A 21052-nucleotide genomic window follows, 5' to 3' on the forward strand; every position below is an offset into this window, starting at 1 on the left:
TGGCAAATCGATTAAACCATCTAGGAATGACGACTAGAAATATAGCTTCTTCTGCTTGGCACAAATAGACAGGCCTTCACGGCCAGCTGGTCCCAGGACACTATACCTGTGCTTCTGCTCTTCAAACAAAAGTCAATCTTGAGCATCAATGGGCCCTCTGTGCAGAACACCCCCAAAACAGCACAAACTCAACACCCAAGTAAAATGTTTAGCCTACGGTACAGCCCATGGGTTCCCCTTGACAAAGAGAACCATTAGTCACCCTGTGTCAAAGCTGCTGAGGCTCCCAAGGATGTTGGCCTCCATCTGGGGCTCCTTGCCTCCACCCGTGTCTCTCATGTCTCACTCACCACGCAGGAACTCCGAGACAACACCCTTCTGTTAGCACTCAGCCACCAGAATTTGGAAAGAGGAAACTTCAGGCCAGGGAACAAGTCCAGGACAGCCCAGGGGTGAGGGTGAGAGTAGATGAGGCATCTTCTCCTGCTCAGGGGATAAAGCGTAGCTGATTCCGAGCAGCAGAGTCGGTCCCTGCACCCTGCCTCGCTTTCAGCACACTCTGCAGAGCTCTTTGAGGGCCGGGAAGGAAGCAACGGAAGGAGAAAAGGCAACAGAAACAGCATGGCAGGATCTCAGCTAAGTTTACCACAGAGGGCTACAAAACCAGGTAGAGCCAACCCTCCTGAGTTGTCGGCTCCCCCTGCCTTGTCTGCTGGGGTCCCCGCCAGGGTCTCACACCATTTGTCTCAGCCTGAATCCAGGGTCCTCAGCTACGAGCTGTGTGGTTTTGAGCAACTTGCTCAACTTCACTGAGCATCAATTCCTTCAGGGTGAATCAAAGATGATTATCCATATATTCACTTAAAGAGTACTTGAATGATTAATTTAATGAAGGGCTTAGAAAAGAGCCCAGCAGGATGAGATACGTCTAGCTAGTAGTATTATCGGTATTACTAGGTTGGGTCTGGACAACTGACACAGCCTAGTCATGTGCCTGGCTTGGTCTGTGTACACCTTAGCTACACACGCCTCAGCTGTCTCAGTTACAGACCTTTGAGCGTCCTCCAGGTCTTTGCAGGAAAACTCTAAGCCATATCATTCTGCGGTGTCATGAAAGAACAATTCTACCCATGAGAGGTTCCAGGGCATCGTGCATTTGCAAGAGGAAATTGCACTGCCAGGAGCTCTTGTCCCGTCCAACATGTGCTTCAGGGTTCAGTGTGGTAAGACCTTCTAAGGCTTGCTTTTACAGTCATAAAAATCATAAATTGAAAAGGAGTTATCCATTAACAGCTCCCACTGCATTAGAGGAAAATGCTTTACAGAGGCTACTCTGTATTCCACCTGTGACCCCCAGAACCTCCTCGGCCCAACTGGTTAATTGCAGCAATGGACTCCAACTACTAGGTATCTGCTTAGTGCTGGTGTGTCTGATCACCCCAAACTGAAGAGGGGACACTGAGGCTTTGAGGAAGGAGTAACCCCAAGGGGCAGCCCTTTTATTTCCAGTTATGCTTTCATTCCAATCCTGATTCCCCAGTCAAGTTACCACGTCCACAATCAATGAAGGCTCAGAATTCTTTCAACCCATAGATCTCCACGTGGGACTACCTTCCCAACCAAGGGACTCTGGGGTCAAACCATTTCCCTCCATGGGAATGCGTGGTGGAATCTGACCCAGATCACCCTCTATATATACAACATAGCTCTTTCCCAATCACCTCCCAGCCCTTGGACCCCACTGTAGCACAGGCTACCACATAATCAAGGCTTGTCCCAAGATAAGCTTCCCTCTCTGCCATCATACCTCTACCCAAGGTAGAGGATGCTAGTCTTGTCTGGAGGGCAGTCTAGCACAATGCCAGGAAAACTCACCTGGTGATCACATAGGAGATGCTACAGGCTCGCATCATGACAGCCTGCTCCATTATCACAGCCCCTACCCTGTACTCGCCTTCACCTCCCTGAATCCTGTTCCGGATTCTGCTGACCTGAAAAACCCCAGCCACTGGAGAAGGAGATAAAACCATCCAAAAGACCCATGAGGTCAAAATGTGTCAGACACAACTGTCTTTCCCACCCAGCCCCAGCAGGAGATCCCCTACTCTAACAGCCACAAGGGAGCCACAGGGACAATATGTTAGTGACTTAGTTTTGTTGTTGAATACCAACCAATAGGCCGGAATGGTCAATAACCGAAAGGAAATATTCTTTTTTAGGCTTTCATAGCTCCCCCTGCTGTCAATTTCAGACATTTGGTGCCAGCACTCAAACTAAGAAAGGGATCCCATGTCCCATTTTACAGATGAATAGAGTGGGTGTTAGGGAGTTTGAGTGTCGCACTAGAGACAGAACCACTGTGCTGGGGATGTCCAGAGGACCGGGACACACCCTCCAGAGCGCCAGCACAAGCACAAATTAATTCCAGCAGTAAACTTCCCAGCTGGACCAGAGAGCTCACTGGTGCCATTCTCTCCTCATCCCTAGGGTTTGCATCGCCATGTCTACCTAAGAGGATTCCGGACCCTTCCTACAAAGCACCACGATGATCACCCTGCTCGGAGCAGACTCATCTGCTCCAGGGCTTTACAGTTCAACAGAAAATGGGGCATCATTCCACCGTTAACCTTAGTCCAACAACCACAGAAACAGATGCCAGTAAAAATGCTGCCAATTATCCCGGAGTTGGGAGCTCCGGCCACTTTTGTGTTGGCCTGCCACCCTCAAACCATCAGTCCACATTTTGCTCAAGCAAACACGCAAGTCAAACCTTGCCCGTGGTTCCTTTTCTGGAATGTTACTCTTGGGCTGTCAATTGAAGAGGGGAACATGGGAAAATGGTTGATCTCAGAGGCCAACAGACCTAGGAGGACCCTGCTCATGGTTCGGAGCTCTGTGCTTTAGGTTTTTTGTTTTCTTAGTTTTTTTTTTCTGACTTTCAAAAAAAGAAAAAGGTGTCCAAAATCGGCCACACTGGCTGGCAACTATACCTCTCATTTAGAATGAACCCTGGAATTGGGGCTGCAAGTGCTCACTTCTGTAAGATTGGTTGCTGGGAGACCGGCACACTGTCACTTTTCTCACTGCTGTGACCTAACCCCTGACAAGAAGGAACTTCAGGGCAAATTCATCTCGGCTTAGGCCTCACAAAGTATGTGGTCCCGATGAGAAGGAAAGTATAGCAAGCGGCAAGAGCAGGAGGCAGCTGGTTCCAAGACATCTGCAGTCAGGAAACAGAAAGCTGACATAAAGTGAAGCCAGGTTATAAAAACTCAAGATCTGCCGAGTGGTGGTGGTGCACGCCTTTAATGCCAGCCCTCAAGAGGCAGAGGCAGGAGGATCTCTGTGAGTTCAAGCCCAGCCTGGTCTACAGAGTGAGTTCCAGGACAGCACAGCTACACAGGGAAACCCTGTTTCCAAAAAAAAAAGAAAAAAAGAAAAAAAAAAAGAAACCCTTCAAGATCCCCTCCCCCCACCACCCTATGATCAACTTCCTTTCTCCCACTTCCTGAAGGGGATGAGTGTTCAAACATACGAGCCTGTGGGGGACACTTCATGTTTAAACCACAATAGCCTGGGATTCAAGATGGGCCACATAGCCATGTGTACTTTTCCTAGAGGTTACCCTTCCTCCCGAGTGCTAGGATTAAGTAAGGGCCTGCACTGCCGCCCACCGCCACCCAGCATTAATTAACTTTTCAACTGCCTGACAGGTTATGCATTGTGAATAAAGGAGGCCTTGGTGCCACTAGGGCGAGACCTACAGCCACAGAGGAGCTTCACTTCAACCAGATCGTTAGCAGTTGCAGGGATCTAGATTTCTGGTTGTCTGGAAAACGGGCCAATTCCATAGGGCTTCATTTCCACACGGCCACAATCCGCTGGAGGGGAGAGCATTTTACCTTCTTTGACAACTGCCGGAAGGGGCTGGGATCTGGGTGTTAAAAGCTGCATCCAGGAGGCGGCAATAAGTAACAGTTGCTAACACTACTTCTTGTCTGACAGCTGGACTCCCGCCCAGGGGCCGGGCAGTGGTGATGCTCTCTAGCCGGGACTAGGTTGGGTCATTCCATAAATCTCTTTAGCACTCAGAGGCAGTCCTTATCAAGTGCATTTACTATTAAAAGCACACATATGATTCTAGGTGACCTCATGAGTGCCCTGAGTTTAATCATGACCACTGTGCCATTTAAAGATGGGTAAACTGAGGCAGAGCCTGAAAACTGCAAAGCCTTCAACAAAGTCAAAATTCAAAACCATGCCCTGATCACTGCTAAAAACAGCAGGGTTCCCCAACTGCAGCTCTCCCTGCACTGCTTACCCGCTCCCCAACTCTTCTGGAGCAGGAGGCCTCTGCACCCCTTGCCACCTAGGCCAGCACACTTACGGTCAAGGCCATTGATGTAGCGCATGGTGACTTCGCAGTGGCCCCACACGGCACTCACCACCGGGTACAGTTTCTTGCCCTTGAGGCCACGGAAGGCCACGCCCAGGTACTGGCCGTCCACAATGAAGCTGAGTGTGCCCTCGTCCATGTCCAGCACGACCAATAAGGAATCTGGCAGAGCGAAGGCCTCATCCGGCCCCAAGAAAGCAGGGTATGCCACCCCAGGTCGGTTCTTGCCATCGTGGTAGAGGCGGCTGCGGCCCAAGTCCCAGCCCCACGACTCGGAATCGCTGCCCACCAGTGCGGTGTAACCCACTGAGTGCAAAGGGGCACGGGATGTGGCCACGCCCACCACAGCATGGGTACCCCGCTGCCTAGCCGGCCAGTGGATCTGCCATGCGTGCAGGCCCCGGGCATGGCCCACCTTGCCGCGGATGCCATCCGTGCTTTGGGCCACCGGGTGGCGGTGGAAGGTGAGGCGGTCATCATCCTTGACGAAGACATTAAGCGAGCGGTCCTCAGGGTTCCAGGCATGTCTCAGCTGCACAGCCAGCCCTGCCGCAGGCATGTCCAGCAGCTGGTCTAGCCGCGCTGGTCGCCCGGGCTCTGAGCCTCGAAGCTCCCGCTTGGCAGGCCGAAGAGCTGGCTCTCGCACCTCCACAGACTTGAGGCTTCCCGAGAGCTTCTGACCCATGGCTCCACTATGGGGAGGGGACCACTTCGGGCCACTGCTACCTCCTGGGAGCCTCCACTCCCCACAGCCAGGGATGGACCCCGGGGCTGGGAACCAGGCTTCCTGATGGTTGATCTCTACAGCCTCTGCTGGGCTGTGGCAGGGGCCCAAGCTCCTGGAAGGAAGCAAAGGGCACAAGTTATGACAGAAGCATCAACAGTCAGCTACTCGTCCCTTCATTTATATCTTGGCCTTGGAAGGGCCCTTTGTAAGGCCCGACCACATAATTCATGCGCATAATAATGAATGGTACTTCATATCTGGTACTTTCCAAGTATATGAGATATGGCAGACACTGTCCTCATGATTAAGGTTTCCCCGTTCCTCTAAATCTTAAAGAAGTCAGTGATTAGCCAGTCTCACAGGTAATAAGTGACTGAGCCATGAGTCAAACCAAGGAACTTTGCTCTCAGAGTCTGTTCTTGGCACCAGAGTAACCGCTGGAAATCGCTGTCGCAAGAGGAACTGAACCCCAAGAAACTGGAGTGCTGAGACATGGGGTCATACACACTTAGCATGTGGCTCGTGGGTTTGCAGCTCCAGATATCTGGAGCTTAAAAAAAAAATCTTAAAATGGAACCAGGTTTGGGAAGCAAGCCACAGAGCAAGTGTTCGGCGGGGTCACCCAGGAACAACTATTTGAAGATGGTGGTGTGTTGTCGCCATGGGAAAATAAATGGCAAAGAAGGAGAAAAAGAGAGCTGATCCATCCAAACTGTGGAGCCAGACATCACTGAAGCACAACCCTCTGTATCTCAGGCCTCTCCTGGACTCTACTTTCCTCCTCTGTAAGATGGGATACAACACCTCCCATTCGGGTGGTATGATGAGAATCTGAAAGACGATATGCTAAAAGCTCAGATCTGGGACTCTTGGCTTTGTTCTCCAGGCATCCCACAGGGAATTATTTCTCTTGGACACACCAGTGTTTTCCCCGGGCATAGAAACATTATTGCTAACATTTATCCCAGTTAGTACCCCTTGCTGCAAAGACGGCAATTTTCCAGGAGGCGGAGGAACTGGACACTGTAGGGTCATTCGGGCCCCAGGGGATTTGGGGAGCTTAGATGGCCCTAAGTATGGGAAGAGGAAGGCTGAGCTTTGCCCCATCTGACTCCTGCGGCTGACGGAGGACAGGTGTGTGCCTTCTTCTTCCTTAGCCTGAGGGCAGCCTGGCTCAGGACTCCTCCAGGACAAATGAGAAGAAGGATGCTGCCATGTTCTGTCTTACCTACCCATGACTTCCTATTGGTGACAGACAGTTCATCGTCACTGTCAATTTAAGGCGCACCTATGTGATCAGTAAAGCTCACTTCTAGGTATATCTGCCAGGACGTTTCCAGAAAGCACTAACCAGAGGTAGACGGCCCACCCTAAATGTGGGCAGCACCTTTCCATAGGCTGGCAATCCAGATAGAATACAAGGAGGAAAAGGGAAAGCTGCCAACTGTAGGCACGTTCTCTCCCCACCTTCCTGGCTGCCATCACCATGATGGCAGTTGCTGTGCTGGGCCATGCCCTCTTTGCCATGACAACTAGAGAAACCTCTGCAAGCACAAGGGAAGGAAATCCTTTCTTCTTTAGGGCATTCTGTCACACTTTGTCACAGCACAGAAAGCTGACAATCGCAGAAAACTGATGCTGAGGTGTGGCTGGCGCTGTGCCTGTATCTGATCACGTGGTATAGAAGCTCGCAGAACTAATTTGCAGGAAGAATTCAGCAAAGTTTGGAGAAGCCAGCCAGAGAAATCCTAGAATTCTGGAAGTGCAGCTGTATGGATGATTCTGAGACCTTAGGAGACCAGGCTGCCGAGAGGAACGCCAACAGCAAAGACATCTATCTCATCCAGTTCCAGGCAGAAACAATGTCTCATGGGAACCGAACCGAGGCCATTTGTGTTACCCATTGGTACGGAAGCTGTGCACATTTTGTCCATGTCCTGAGACTTTACAGAGGTTGAATTTAAAGGTGAAGAATGAATTAATTTCATTAATTAATTAATGAATGAATTCTCAGGGCAGCCCAGTGTTCAGGCTGTGGCTAAGTTTGGCTCTTCGGCCAGATTCACAAATCTGGGAGCAAATACAGAGCAGGAAGAGCCAGACACTTAAGAAGACTGCCCCTCAGTCCTGCCACCCAGCTTTCTCCACCACCACGAACTGTGTCAAGCGGTAACAAACCCTTTCCTTAAGATGCTTTTGTCAGGGTTGCCAGAGCAATGAGAAAAGTAAGAGATACAGAAGCCATAAACAGTGAGGTCTCTAAAGAGATTGGAGCAGTGGTCCTCAACCTTCCTAATGCTGGGGCCCTCTAAAAAAAAATAGTTCCTCATGGTGTGGAGACCCCAACCATAAAGTTATTTCCATTGCTACTTCATAACTATGATTTTGCTGCCGTTATGGACGGTAACGCAAATAGCTGATATGCAGGCTATCTGATTCATGACCGCTGTGAAAAGGCAATTCGAGCCAAGCCGGGTGGTGGTGGCGCACACCTTTAATCCCAGCACTCGGGAGGCAGAGGCAGGAGGATCTCTGTGAGTTCGAGACCAGCCTGGTCTACAAGAGCTAGTTCCAGGACAGGCTCCAAAACCACAGAGAAACCCTGTCTCGAAAAACAAAACAAAACAAACAAACAAAAAGGCCATTCGATCCCCCAAGGGATCACGACCCACAAACTGAGAAACACTAGGTTAGCGTCATTATGAGGGACATCAGGACAACTAGAAAGATGCCATGAGAGCACCTCAGGAACTGGCTCCAGAGTGTGAAGGTGTTCACTTATTTTAAAGACTCTGTCCCAAGAAGCCAACTCCAGGACACACTGCCTACGCCAGGTACCTAGGAAATCTTCTCTGTTTTCAATCATCAAGGCACTCACGGGCTACTTCAGCCATGACTCGAGGTGCTCCGGCTATTGCTTGAGGAGGTAGGAAATCTAGCATGACCCACCATGCTGGTTTTGCAGGCATGCAGGATACAAGAACTATTGGATCATGGAGGCTTAAGCCTAAAGTACAAAGGAAGGCCTAGGTGACTAGACAAACAGGCATGGAATTCCTACAGGCAAGGGATTCCCAGGAAAAACCCAAGTGATTTCTCCAGGAGGGTAATGTATGAAACCGTGATGGTGAAGCCAAAGACGCAGGAAGATGGGATGTCTGCTGAAGAAGGCAGCAGGCAGTGGGCAGAGACGGCCGTCAGAGAGGCCAGGGGAGCTGCAAGGGACAATGTCATAGGCCCAAGGGTGCTGGGTTGACATCATGACACCTTTTACCTTGTGTTTTCGCTAAGAAGTTTCAGTCTTGTTTTGGTTCCTTCCTCTCCATTCCCCGACGCTGTCTACTGAAACGGGAAGGTTTAGTCTGTGCCATCAAATCTGGAAGCATGTGGCTTGTTTTTGATTTTGCAGGGACCCACATGTGCACGGAGGTTTGGAGGATAATTTGGACCTGAACAGTGCTGCAACTGTGGAGATTCTAGGGGGACGTGAGAGAGACTAAAAGCGTGTTAAGACATTATAAGACAGAATTGAGCCTTTTGGGAGCCAAAGATGAAATGTTGTAGCCTGCATAATAATTGATAAGAGGTGAACTTGTGATATTAACTTCTTTTTCTCGAGTGTGTGTATGCACACCTGTGTGTGTGTAGGTCCGGCTGCATGTGTGTATGCAGGTGCATATGCACATAGGTGTAAGTAACCCACGGGCCAACCTTAAATGTACTCTTCAGGTGCCATCTGCCTTATTTTTTAAATAAGGGTCTCTCATTGGCCTCGGACTCACAGAATAGGCTAAGCTGGCTGACCAGCAAACCCCAGGGATCCATCATCTTTTCCACTTCCCCAGGGTTTGGATTTAAAGTACAAACCACCATGCCTGGCTTTTTTACATAGCTTCTGGGGATCAAGCTCAGGTCCTTGTGTTTGTACAGCAAACACTTTACCACCTGAACCATCTCCTTGGTCCCATGATAACCGTGAGTGTCACCGTCACTGTACCGAAAAGTGTCTGGGAGGACAGACAGGGACACCTCTAGTACTACTGCAGGCATCCCCTGTATGCTTCTGGCCTCTGCCATCGGAGCCCCCCCTCCTCCTCCCGCACATGCCTTCTGCCACTATGAACTGAAACTCGGGGACTGCGAGCCGAAACAAACCCTTCTCTCGGGCTGTTGTCTCAGGTGCTTCTCACTGACAGGGAAGTCTACTGCTCCTCCCTGACAGAAACGCACCCCCACCGGAGTGAAGAAGGGACAGAAGGACCCCCGCTGCCACTCAGCATGGACACGCGTGTTTATAACGCTCCAATTTTGGTCTCCTCTCCCATGTTCTTCCCTTTCTGTTGTCAGGCTGGCATCAACTCTATTTGGAAAAGTTCTGGGTGACGTTTGATCTGAGAGAATACTCGATCACAAAAATCCCCAACACTCGATAGTTGAAAGGCGGCAGAATAAAATTACTCATGTTCTGATCTAAAATCACCCAAAATCAAAGAGAAAGAAATCGAAATGCAAAGGCCCTCTTCGGCAAAACTGGACACGTTTGTAACCTAAGCCACAGCTTAGGAGGGAAGGCTGCCAGACGCATTCAGAGGCGGCCCAGAGCAGCCAGGATCAAAGCTGGTCTAAAACACCTGAGAAGGCTCCTTGCGGGTCAGGGTTGTGGGAAAGCCTGTAGAGTAGGCTAGCGGCTGGGATTCCTGAAGGACGACTCCAATGGTGTAACCAAGGGCACCTGGCAGAGGATGTGCAGTCTGGTGTCAGGAACTGCCTTTGGCCTCTCAGGGAATGGGAAGAACGGGAAACAGAGGAAACCACAGCCTGCCTTCTTCCTTCACAGGCAACAGAGCAAAGGCCGGGCAGGAGGAGAGAAGCCCACAGCTACTCTGCTGGCTGAAAAATAAATTACCAAAACAAATCACCACCCCAGTCACAGAGCAATCCTGCACTCTTTGTGTAATTTCCAGCACTTCTGCAAATATATCTGCAAAATCCTCAGCATAGACAAGCCCTAGAGCAGAGAGAAACATACCTGGATGGAATGAAGACACCATTGGAGAACGGCTCAGTCCAGAGGGTGCTTGTCTCCAAGTCTGAAGACCCAAATTGGATACCAAGACCCACGTGGTAGACAGAGAGAACCAATTCCCAAGTTGTTCTCTGACCGCTTACGCACGCTGGGGCACACTCACACACCACAAACACAAAATCAGTAAATTTCATTTAAAAATTTCAAGATACTATCGGAGAAACAAAGGAGAAAAAAAAGACCAAGAAAAGGCAACTGGAGAAACGCGTCATTTAAAGCAGCTGCCGTAAAGTATCTAGAAACTGTGATAGAATCGGTAAACAATCTTTGCAGTTACTCATTTTAGAAGGCAGGCAGTCTAAACAAAAGATTAAATTCATTCTACATAGTTATTCTAAAGATAACTTCCCCAACTGACAATAAAGCACAAACCTTCTAAACTGTCAGAAGGAAGGCGGCACAAAGTAAAACAGACCGTACCCCCGAGGGCTTTGTTTTAAGAAGCTATTGAAGCAAGAAGACGTCAAGACAGAAGATGTGATAGTAAAACCGAGACCGAAGTAGTAGCCACGTCAACGCACAGTCATAACAAACCACTCAAAGGCAAAGACTAAAGGGAGAAGACAAAATCCCCTGCCTCAGACAACACACGAGAGCCATCCCAAAGAAAAGTGAGTCAGAGCCAAAAACAAAACAATGGAAGGACAGACAGACAGACAGCTGTGCATAAGTTCATACCTAGAACAGCCTAAGCAAGAGGCAAGCAAAGTGGATTTCAAAGCAGAAGTTTTAAATGAAGCAAAGGAGACTAGTTTGCGGTAACAAAAGAATATGATCCATAGCTGAAGATCAGCCACATCAGACGGCGCCCGCCATTCGGAGCAAAAGCGAGAGGAACTACGGGGCAGGTGATTTTAACTCCCATCTTCTAGCTCATGAGTGATCAGTTGATCAAATGAAATAAAGACCACAAAACGGCAAACCCTACATGATTAATATACAAGATCTAACTGATGTGTGGATGGTGTTCTGTGTCTCAAGTGCAAAGAAAGCATGTTCTTTCTGATGTCCATGGAGCGAGCCATCAGAACTTCTCCCGCTTGGCAGCTCATACAGTTTATAGCTCAGTTTTGGGGATCTGACACTTTCACAAAACATACATACAGGCAAAACACGAGCGCACGTGAAATAATAAATAATTAAGAAAGCTTCTCCTAGCTTCTGTAAAGGAAAGGACACAGTCAACAAGATAAAACTACAGCCTACAGAATGGGAAAAGATCTTCACCAACCCCACATCAGGCAGAGGTCTGATCTCCAAAATATACAAAGGACTCAAGAAATTGGTCATCAAAAGAACAAATAATCCAATTAAAAAAATGGAGTACAGACCTAAATAGCGAACTTTCAACAGAGGAATCTAAAATGGCTAAAAGACACTTAAGGAAATGTTCAACATCTTTAGTCATCAGAGAAATCAAAACAACTCTGAGATTCCATCTTGCACCTGTAAGAATGGCCAAGATCAAAAACACTGATGACAACTTATGCTGGAGAGGTTGTGGGGTAAAGGGAACACTTCTGCATTGCTGGTGGGTGTGCAAGCTGGTACAGCCCCTTTGGATATCAGTGTAGTGATTTCTCAGAAAATTAAGAAACAACCTTCCTCAAGACCCAGTAATACCACTTTCGTATATATCCAAAGGATGCTCAATTGTGTCACAAAGACATGTGTTCAACTATGTTCATAGCAGCTTTGTTTGTCATAGCCAGAGCCTGGAAACAACATAAATGCCCCTCGACTAAAGAATGGATAAGGAAATGCGGTACATTTACACAATGGAGTACTACACAGCAGAAAAAATAATGACATCTTAAAATTTGCAAGCAAATGGATGGAGCTAAAAAACTTTATTTTGAGTGAGGTAACCCAGACCCAGAAAGACAATTATCAAATGTACTCACTCATAAGTGGTTTTTAAACAAAAAGGAAAGAAAACCAGCCTATAAATCACAATTCCAGAGAACTTAGACAACAAAGAGGACCCTAGAGAGTCATACATGGATCTAATCTACATGGGAAGTAGAAAAAGACAAGATCTCCTGAGTAAATCTTTTCCTATATATTAAGATACAGATAAAGCCGCAGAGAGTGAATATAGCACAGTGTCTGGTAACAGGGGGTGGGAATCACTGAGAATTTTTTAGATTTTCTTTAAACAATTCAGATTTTAAAATTTCATATGCAAATGCACGGTTATCTAGAAAGTAACAGAAAATTCATCTGTTAAGTTTGTGGGATGCCTCTGACACAAAGAAGTCATAGATAAAGTGCTTACACTAACAACTGGTTTCCTACATTTGTTCATTTATTTGGGGTGAGGGGCGCACACACCGAGGTGAGAATATGGAGATCAGAGGACAGCTCATGGGGATCAGGTCTCCCCCTTTCACCGCAGAGGTCATCAAGCTTGCTGGCTCGTACCTCCATCTTCTGGGCGAGCCAGCTCACTGGAGTCCACATTGTTACAATTCTTAAAATGAAAATAAATAAACTAAGCTCAATTAGGTAGAAAAATAACAGAATTAAGAGAAAATCCAAGAGCTAGTTCTTTTTTTTTGTGGAGAGAGGGATAGTTACCATAAAACTAGAAGTAAACCACTAACTAATCCCATTTAACCCATCATACTGTGTTTTCTAGCAGCCATTATTGCCTATTACGCGATCTGTCAATGCAGTCTACGTGCATGCCGAAGAGGTACTTTTTCTGTGGGTTCCTTCTTCTACAAGCACAGGAGCACATTCTAATCATAAAGATAACAGAACAAATTCCACTTGGTGGGGCAGGAGACCCAAGATGCCCAATGGGCACTCCTCCTAACTGTCAAGGTCATTAAAAAGAAGAAAAGGTCAAGAGACTGGGCCAACAAAAAAGGAGCCCAAGGAGACACCATAACATGGCTTCCCTCGTGGGATACTAGAACCAAAGGAGGGACTGTGGGCAAAAACAACAATCATTTGGATAATAATAATGAAGCAATATTGGTTTGTTAATTGTGACAAATACATAATACTAGTGAAAGAGTTAACTGTAGAGGAAAGAGTGCGTATTCGGGGTCAGCAAATGAAACCTCTCTGTGTTGCTTTGTCCTCCCCTCCCCCACTCTGCTTTCTCTCTCCTTTCCTCCCACGTTGGAGATTAAACCAGGGCCTCACACAGCTAGGTAAGTGTGGGGTTAGTTTTTCTAATAAGTCTAAAACTATTCAAAAAGTAAAACTTGTAAACTGGGGAGTGGTGGCGTACGTCTTTAATCCCAGCACTCGGAGGGCAGAGATGGGTGGGTCTCTGTGAGTTCGAGGCCAGCCTGGTCTACAAAGCGAGTTCCAGGACAGGCTCCAAAGCTATAGAGAAACCTTGTCTCCAAAAACCAAAAAAACAAAAACAAAAACAAAAGTAAAACGTAATTAAATCTTAAATCCGTTTCTCAATTTGAGAAATACCAAAAATGTGCACTACCCAGACTTTCTATCTCTCACCTTGTATCTGCTCTCCCTGGATACTGTGCCATTCAAACAACTCCGAGTGTCACGCGTATAAAACGTTGGGCACAACTGGAAGCACAGCTAAATACATGGGGAAAATGAAACTGCTAGATTCAGAGCATCTGCCATTTTGAAAGATGGAGTTCATTTACCATCCCCTGAGTTGACCAGAATACACTCAGGTCCATGATGTACAAGGCTGTCCGCCTTTCTACACTCCTGCAAGGAGCCATTCATCTTTTGGATCTTCACTGAGCTGAGCTGATAAGACAAAAAAAAAAAAAAACCGACTTTCCACTGCAGTTAAAAGTTGTTTCTTGACAGCCAGCTAGAAGATAGATTAAAATAATGATCAGCCTACCTGCTGTGGGTTGAATGTGAACTGTCCCCCATAGGTTCCTGTGTGTGAACACTTGATCCCCGGGGGTAGCACTGTTTGGGTTGTCTGTGGAATCTTTAAGCAATAGAACCCTTTGGAGAAAATGGGTCTCAGGAGGTGGGTCTCGAGGGTTTACAGGCCAATTCCACTTCCTATCCACTCTGCTTCCTGACTACAGATACAACGTGACCTGCTGGCTTCCTGTTCCTGCCACCATGCCTTCCTCAGTGTGACAGACTGTAGCCTCTTGAACTGTAAGCCAAATTGAACCTTTCCCCCCTTAAATCGTTTCTTGCTAAGTGTTTTTGCCAATAGCCACAACAGAGAGTAACTAATACAGAACACGGTAACGAGAAGTGAGGCCACCACTCTGATAAATCTGGCCATGTGGGCTTAGGCTTTAGGCTTTGGGGATTTGTCTGAAGGAGAAATTCAAAAGAGTTTAGAACACTGGGTTACAAAAAAAAAACCCAAAAACTCTAGAACACTGTAGCAAAACTTAAAATATTCTGGTGGGATTTTGAAAGGCCAGAATCCTGACAGAAATGTGAGCAGTGGAGGCCCAGCTCATAAGATATCAGAACAGAACAAGGACCCTATTGGGATCTGGGTTAGAGGCCATGTGTGTGCTATTCTAGCAAAGAGTATGGCTTCACCTGCCCCTGTCCTGAGAACTTGAGTGAGGCCCAATTTAAAAGTAACACACTGATGTGTTAGGCAGAGGAAATTCTAAGGAAAGGTAACTTTCAGGCTATGGAATTATCGCTACTAACTAACCGATCTTATCTAGGTCTGCAGTGAATGTTAGGGACAATGGGGCAGGAAAATATTTTTTAAATGTGGCCTCTGGCTAGAAAATGAATGAGTGTGGTAGTTTGAATGAGAGTGGCAGGCCCATATATGGGAATGCTTTGCACACACACACACACACACACACACACACACACACACACACTGTCAGAACTGTTTGGGAAGGCTTAGAGGTGTGGCCTTGTGGGAGGATGTGTGTCATAGGGGGCTGGCTAGCTTTGAGGTTTCAAAAGCCCACACCATTCCCAGTCTCTCCCTCACCCTCTCTCTGCCTGCTGCTTATAGGTCAGAGGTAAGCTCTCACCCACTGTTCACTTGCCATGCCTGCCTGTTGTCACGGTCCCTGCCATAACGAGCATGAACTCTAACCTTCTGGAACCGTGAGCACCCAAACTAAATGCTTTCTTTTGTAAGTTACTTTAGTCATGGTGTTTGGTCACTGCGACAGAAAAGAAACTAAGGCAATGAGGACGTTTAAAGCGGCAGACCAGGCAGATGCAAAAGGAGAGAGGCTGAAACTGTTAATGAGGTTAACTCCATTAAAGAAAAATCTCCTGCTCTATTACTAGGACAATAGGAAAGATCCGTGCAAACAAGATACCACTCATCACACACGCCGACTTTAATTGAAAGGAGAGAACCTGAACCAAGAAAGCAGCTAAAGGGATTCCCTGATCCCAACAACTTCCTAGAAAAGCAGCCCCAGATCTAACGAGGCATTACAGAGGCCACTACAGCTATGACCAAGGTGACCAGGCTATATCTCAAGTTGATAGTGTTATTTTATTCGGGAGGTATTAGTTTTGCAGATATTAAAGATCATAGAGGCTTGCTCTAAGGTCCCAGAAAGCCACTGTATGGGAGTGGCAGAGTTCTCACAAAAAGGCCCAGAGAGGCCGCTGCTATGCAGCTTTGAAGGTAAAAAATCTATGCTTCCCTGGAGAGCCCAGGATGTTAGAGATGTCAAAACCATGGGACACTTACTGGGCAAAAGTATAGCATAGATCTGGCCTAAGGGAGATGCTGCATGCATTGAAGGTGGAAAAGTTGGAGGGCTGGGCTAACCTAAGCTTTTTGGAGCGCAAATGATTTCGTCATGAGTCCCAGGGGCTGGACACGGAGCTACAGGATTTGGCACCTTCCCTACTCTTTCCTTGATATTCCTCCATTTCTCTCTGTTGTCTCAGCTTCCTGGCTGCGGATAAAAGGCAGCCAGCCCCTTTCCACTCCTGCAGCCTTCTCTTCCCCACCATGATGCACTGTGTCCCCTTGAACTATAACCTCAAATAAACTCTTCGTATCGAGTTTCTTCTTATCAAGAATTCTGTCACAGCACTGGAAGAAAAAGTAGCTAGCACACATCTTACAAAACACTATGAGGAAAAGAATGTACTGGTAATGGAAGAGTCAAAAGACAGACGGAATCCAACAAATAAGGAACATTAGCATGGAGGAGAGAGTTCAGGAGGTGAGGATGGGGTCAACGATGGGCCCCAAATGTCGCAAAAGTAGATGCCCCCAGACAATTTTAGGAGATCCCTTGCTTTTGTCCACTAGCTCTTCTACTGGTTTTACCCATCCCTTGAGCCTCAACCATGCTGGAAAAGATACACCGATATTTGTGTGTGGATCATGGGGCCCACAATGGGGAGGGTGCAACTGCTGGACCCAACATGAGTCCAAGGACACACCTGTGAGTTTGTCTATACAGGGCTGCCAAAGGGTGTAGGCTGGGAGGTAAGAGAGCTGCAACCTGACACTTTCACAGTTCATGAGGAGACACCTTCTGCTCCTGTAACAACAGTCTCGGAACTGAAGCAGTGCGGGAGGGATGCTGCCTAGTCAAAGAGACATAGCTCAAAGATGGAAGAACTGGTCCCATCCTGAACTCAAAACCTCATCTGCTTCCGATCTCTCCTGCTTCTCCATCACTACGCTCAAATATCAGCACTAGGAAAGCGATTCCAAATCCAACCACCATGGTGCACAAAGGCCGCTACAGCTGTGGCCAAGACCACCAGGCTCTAACTGAAGCTGTCAGTACCGCCTATGAGGTACTAGGTTTGGAGGCACAAGATTAAGTGGGTCATAGAGGTTTGCTCCATGGCTCCAAAGAGCCACTGAAACCAGGCAATGTGTAGCAGGATCAGAGTTCCCACAAAGAGGCCCTGAGAGGCCACTGAATAAAGCTATGAAAATAAAGCCTATGGATGCAGTGGAAAACCCAGGATGCTACAGATGCCAGTCAGCTTGTCAGCTTCCCCACGGGCACCATGAGGAGGACAGCATGCTCCTTCATTCAAAGGAGGACACAGCTTCAGAGACACGGCATAATGTGAACGGGGTCACATACCTAGTCAAACAGCAGGCCTAGGGTGGTTGGTTGTGCAAGCCTGGGCTATCACATCCTCCTCCATACTGTTTCAAACAGTTCCTTCCAGGGCGTCATCACCACTCTGCATAAATGACCCCATCGCCTCCCTGTTATATCCACTTATACAGCATGACAACTTTGCAGATGTCCCAGAAGGTTCCCTGGGACAGCTCCTTCCCAGCTCTTGACTGTCCCATGCTGGGTCATTCTGGCAGAGTCTCCCTCCAAGTTTTTATTCCAATTAGTGGCAGACAAGTCTCCTGCTGTTCAGGGTATCTAAACAGGCGAGCATCTAAACAGACCCAGTGCAGGGTCTTCACATGCATTCATGTCAAGGCTAGAGGAAGCCAGCAGCAGTACTACAGGACACAAGCCGGGGGGCCTAGATGGGTTGACTTCTGCCCATCTGCCGGGCACTGGGCAAGGACTTAACTGCTGAGAATACTCACTAAAGCAGTTGACTCCCTGCTTGTCTGGTTACCAGCAGTATCCTCATCAGGAGTCCTGTGAAGGACAGGGCCCCTTTAAGCTGTGTGTGTCCCCTGCCACTGCTGCCGAATTCTGCCATGGCGTAAATATCTGTGCTAAATGCTCAGAATTCGCAGTGTAGAGGTATTTGGAGGCGGGGTCCCTGCATGGTGACTTCTTTCACTTCTCTTGGGAAACTGCTCTGATCCACCAAGTCTCTGGCGGCCTACTCCATCTTCTGTGCACCCTAGTCAGGAGGGACATCTTTCTGAACCTGGTCATCTGATTTTTGCTGAGGCCACCTAACCCAGAAACAAAAGCTGTCCTTACACTTCTGTGTCCCCCCAGGAAGCACCTCCTGTCTTGAGAAATGCCCTCCAGGGACTGCACACAGGGCAGGCACATAGATAAGCTGTCGCAAGGAGGCCCCCAGTTCAGGGAAGCTCTCAGTGCAAAGAACCAGAGCATCACTAAAGACACAGAGCACTTCCATGCCGTCTTCTCTGAGCAGCTCTTCTTGACTGTCACCTACCGGTCTCCTCCACACAGACTGCTCCTCTCTCTTCTGCTTCTTTTATCCATTGAACAAACACGCAGGAAATGCCTTGTGTGTGCCAGGCGCTTTGCAGCTGAGAGCTGGGGACACAGCATCTCTGCGACTCTACCATGCTTTGTCCCCACTCCTTCCCTCTAGCCAACCCATTTCTCCACTTATTTCTATTGCAGCATGTGGTACATGGCCAGGCACACGGGACAGACAATAGAATCTAACTCCCTGGTGGGAACAAACCCAGTAAGCAGCAAGCACACTGAAGTACACCAAAGAGTACCGAATCCATTCCCACACCAAAGAGTCCTGAATCCACTTCCCACACCAAAGACTCCTGAATCCACTTCCCAAACCAAACCGAATGAGTATGCCATGCTCCAGTGGCGACACTTAAAGACATTATCTGAAGCATTCGCTTCATTCGGAGGCTTCAGTCATGACCGAGCAGGAAAACAAAAACTCAGATTGTCCATGGCCCTTCCCGGGACCCTAGTGGGTGTTACTACTCAGCAGGGCAACGAGGCAGCATGAAGCAGCCTTGCCACACTCTTCCAAAAGCCTCAGTGCTTTGCATATTATACTGTGCTTTCTACAGTCAAATAAGTCTAAGTGGGCTGGCTGGCTGGGTTCAAGAGGGGAGGTGTCTGTCTGCAAGGACCCTGATGACCTTAGGCATTTGGTGACAGCTGAGTGACGTGCTCTCCCTTCAGTGTGGCCTTCTCGGTTTAGCCTTGTTGGGGTCAGGGACTAGGGCAAGTTTCATAATTTCTTTTAACTAGGGGTAATGCTGTCCCCCTAGGGATCCACAGCTAGAGGAACGTATAAAACCCAATTACTCCCCCCTAGGGAAATACACCCATGGCAGCTGTGAACAATGACAAGGAGCGCAGAAGCAAGGCAGTTTAACACCACTGAAGCCCCTTTAGTAGGTGGGAAGGCGCTTTCGTAAAAACACAAACCAGACCAGACCACGCTTTCTGCTTACTCCCGACTAGGGATTTTAAGAGAAGGTTCCAACTTGAACCCTCCCAGGATGTTCAACAGTTCTTCCCCAGCCCACAACCCTCTCTGAACCCTTTCCTCCATCGCCCTGACTGGCTGCCATTGTCCCTCCCTGTCTCTGCATGTCTGCCCCCTGCGCCATCTGAGAATTCCACTCGGCTTGGCCATCAGCATCTCTTGGACAAACACATCCCCTGTCTGGCCCCAGGCTCTCAGAGTTCCTGTGTTTGTCCCTATCACAGCACCTATCATGAGGAGCCGGACTGGGTCACCTCCAGAACAGGAGCTGAGTTTCCCAGATGCAGTTCCCAGGACTTCATCCATAAGGGTCTGGTGTAGACAAAAAGATGGGTGAATACCCTGGCAGCTGCAGTAGGAAGACATAACTGAAGCATCACGCTACCTCAGGGCTAATGAGACCTGCCTGGGCCGGGGGCTTATGGACTGTCCGTGAGCTTTTCTTGCCACAAACACTAAAATGGATGGCTATTTTATTAAAAGATGATCACTCAGAATGAACCTACCAGCAGTGAATAAACTATGGCACTCCCCCCGCCACCCCAGGGCTTTAATAAGAGATGTCCATTAGATTCTCCCATAATAGGCACAGGGAGCTCACTCTACAACTGGCCTGGCCTGCCTTTCTCCCCCAGCACTCACAAAAGCAGCCATCTGTCCAGTCCAGGTGGGGCCGGCTCCTGACTCCTGCTGGTCCCATCTTCTTAGAGCTCAATCAATGAGGCTTCCCCAGCCTCCCCTCCTCCTGGGGTTTCCATGGGAATCCTCCTCCCACACAGAGTCAGAGGCTGGGGGGGGGGATAAAAGCTCAGCTGTCAGCCAGCAGGAAGAGCAAGAGCTGGGAGGCAGGAGGTTTGCTGGGTGGTGGTGACCAGGCTGGCATGCTGTACAAGGTCATTTGATAGAGACATAGGTCAGATCCAGAGGGACCATGGGAAGTCCCGGTTGGCGGTGTGGCCGCCCTGGGGACCTGTGGTTTTGTTTTGTAGCACAGCTGTTCTCTGTGAGGCCAGCATTGGTTCACAATGGGGCAAAGCATGGGAGAAAGAGGCTGAGGAAGGGCTGCCAGGGCGGACCCTCGAGGAAAACATCTATTAAAGGAACCAGTCGTCTGCATGTCTAACCTCTGATTTCTCTCCCAAGATGAGTGTAACTCATTGCACATAAGCACTTGTCTGAAAGCAGGGTTCCTGAAAGAGAAGCAGGACCATTCGAGCATCCAGGGAAATCTAGAGGACTGCACCAGGCGCTTAGGAATCCCTCTCGTGAGCCTGGGGCATCTCTCTGGGTGTGCTGCAGACATCAGGCCTGGAAAGAGGAAGGGAGGAAAAGGGAGATGCAGGCAGACAGGAGGGACCCGCCTGTGAGAAGCGCTCCACCCCTAGGACTCTTATCCTTCCCTCACTGATCACACAGACTGTGGCTAACAGGTGGGAACGCCTTTACGGGCCAGCTAACTGGGCCAAGCTCACTCACTTCTGGAAAAGGCAGAGTCCCCCATAAATGCAGTTCACAGGATCACAACCCACGAAGGTGATGCTGGAGCTGCCCTGCACTACTGCAAGCAATGCGTGGGACTCAGAGAAGTAGCGTGTCCACACCAACTTTCCTGCCTGCTCTACGCGTGCAACACCTCAAGGCAACATCTAAGACTCTGTCCCCTCCTCTCTGTGCATCTTTTCTTAAATTTGTCCTTGCATCCCTCTGCAGTGTCCCTAGCCCTGCCTGCCCTCCCTCACCTAGCCTCTGCAGTGTCCCT

The 21052-nt window shown here is 48.5% G+C and overlaps 1 protein-coding gene across 1 annotated transcript in view; it reads right to left on the minus strand.

Moving 5' to 3' along the window:
• Positions 1–21052, minus strand: part of Spsb4 (splA/ryanodine receptor domain and SOCS box containing 4) — a 70076-nt gene that overhangs the window by 45071 nt on the left and 3953 nt on the right. Inside the window, exon 2 of the mRNA XM_013353576.2 lies at positions 4388–5235. Coding sequence (XP_013209030.1) covers positions 4388–5081 — 694 coding nt within the window. The 5' untranslated portion in view covers positions 5082–5235. The remainder of the gene's footprint in view (positions 1–4387; positions 5236–21052) is intronic.

The sequence above is a fragment of the Microtus ochrogaster genome, unplaced genomic scaffold (genome assembly GCF_000317375.1).
Source record: "Microtus ochrogaster isolate Prairie Vole_2 unplaced genomic scaffold, MicOch1.0 UNK12, whole genome shotgun sequence".
Taxonomy (NCBI): domain Eukaryota; kingdom Metazoa; phylum Chordata; class Mammalia; order Rodentia; family Cricetidae; genus Microtus; species Microtus ochrogaster.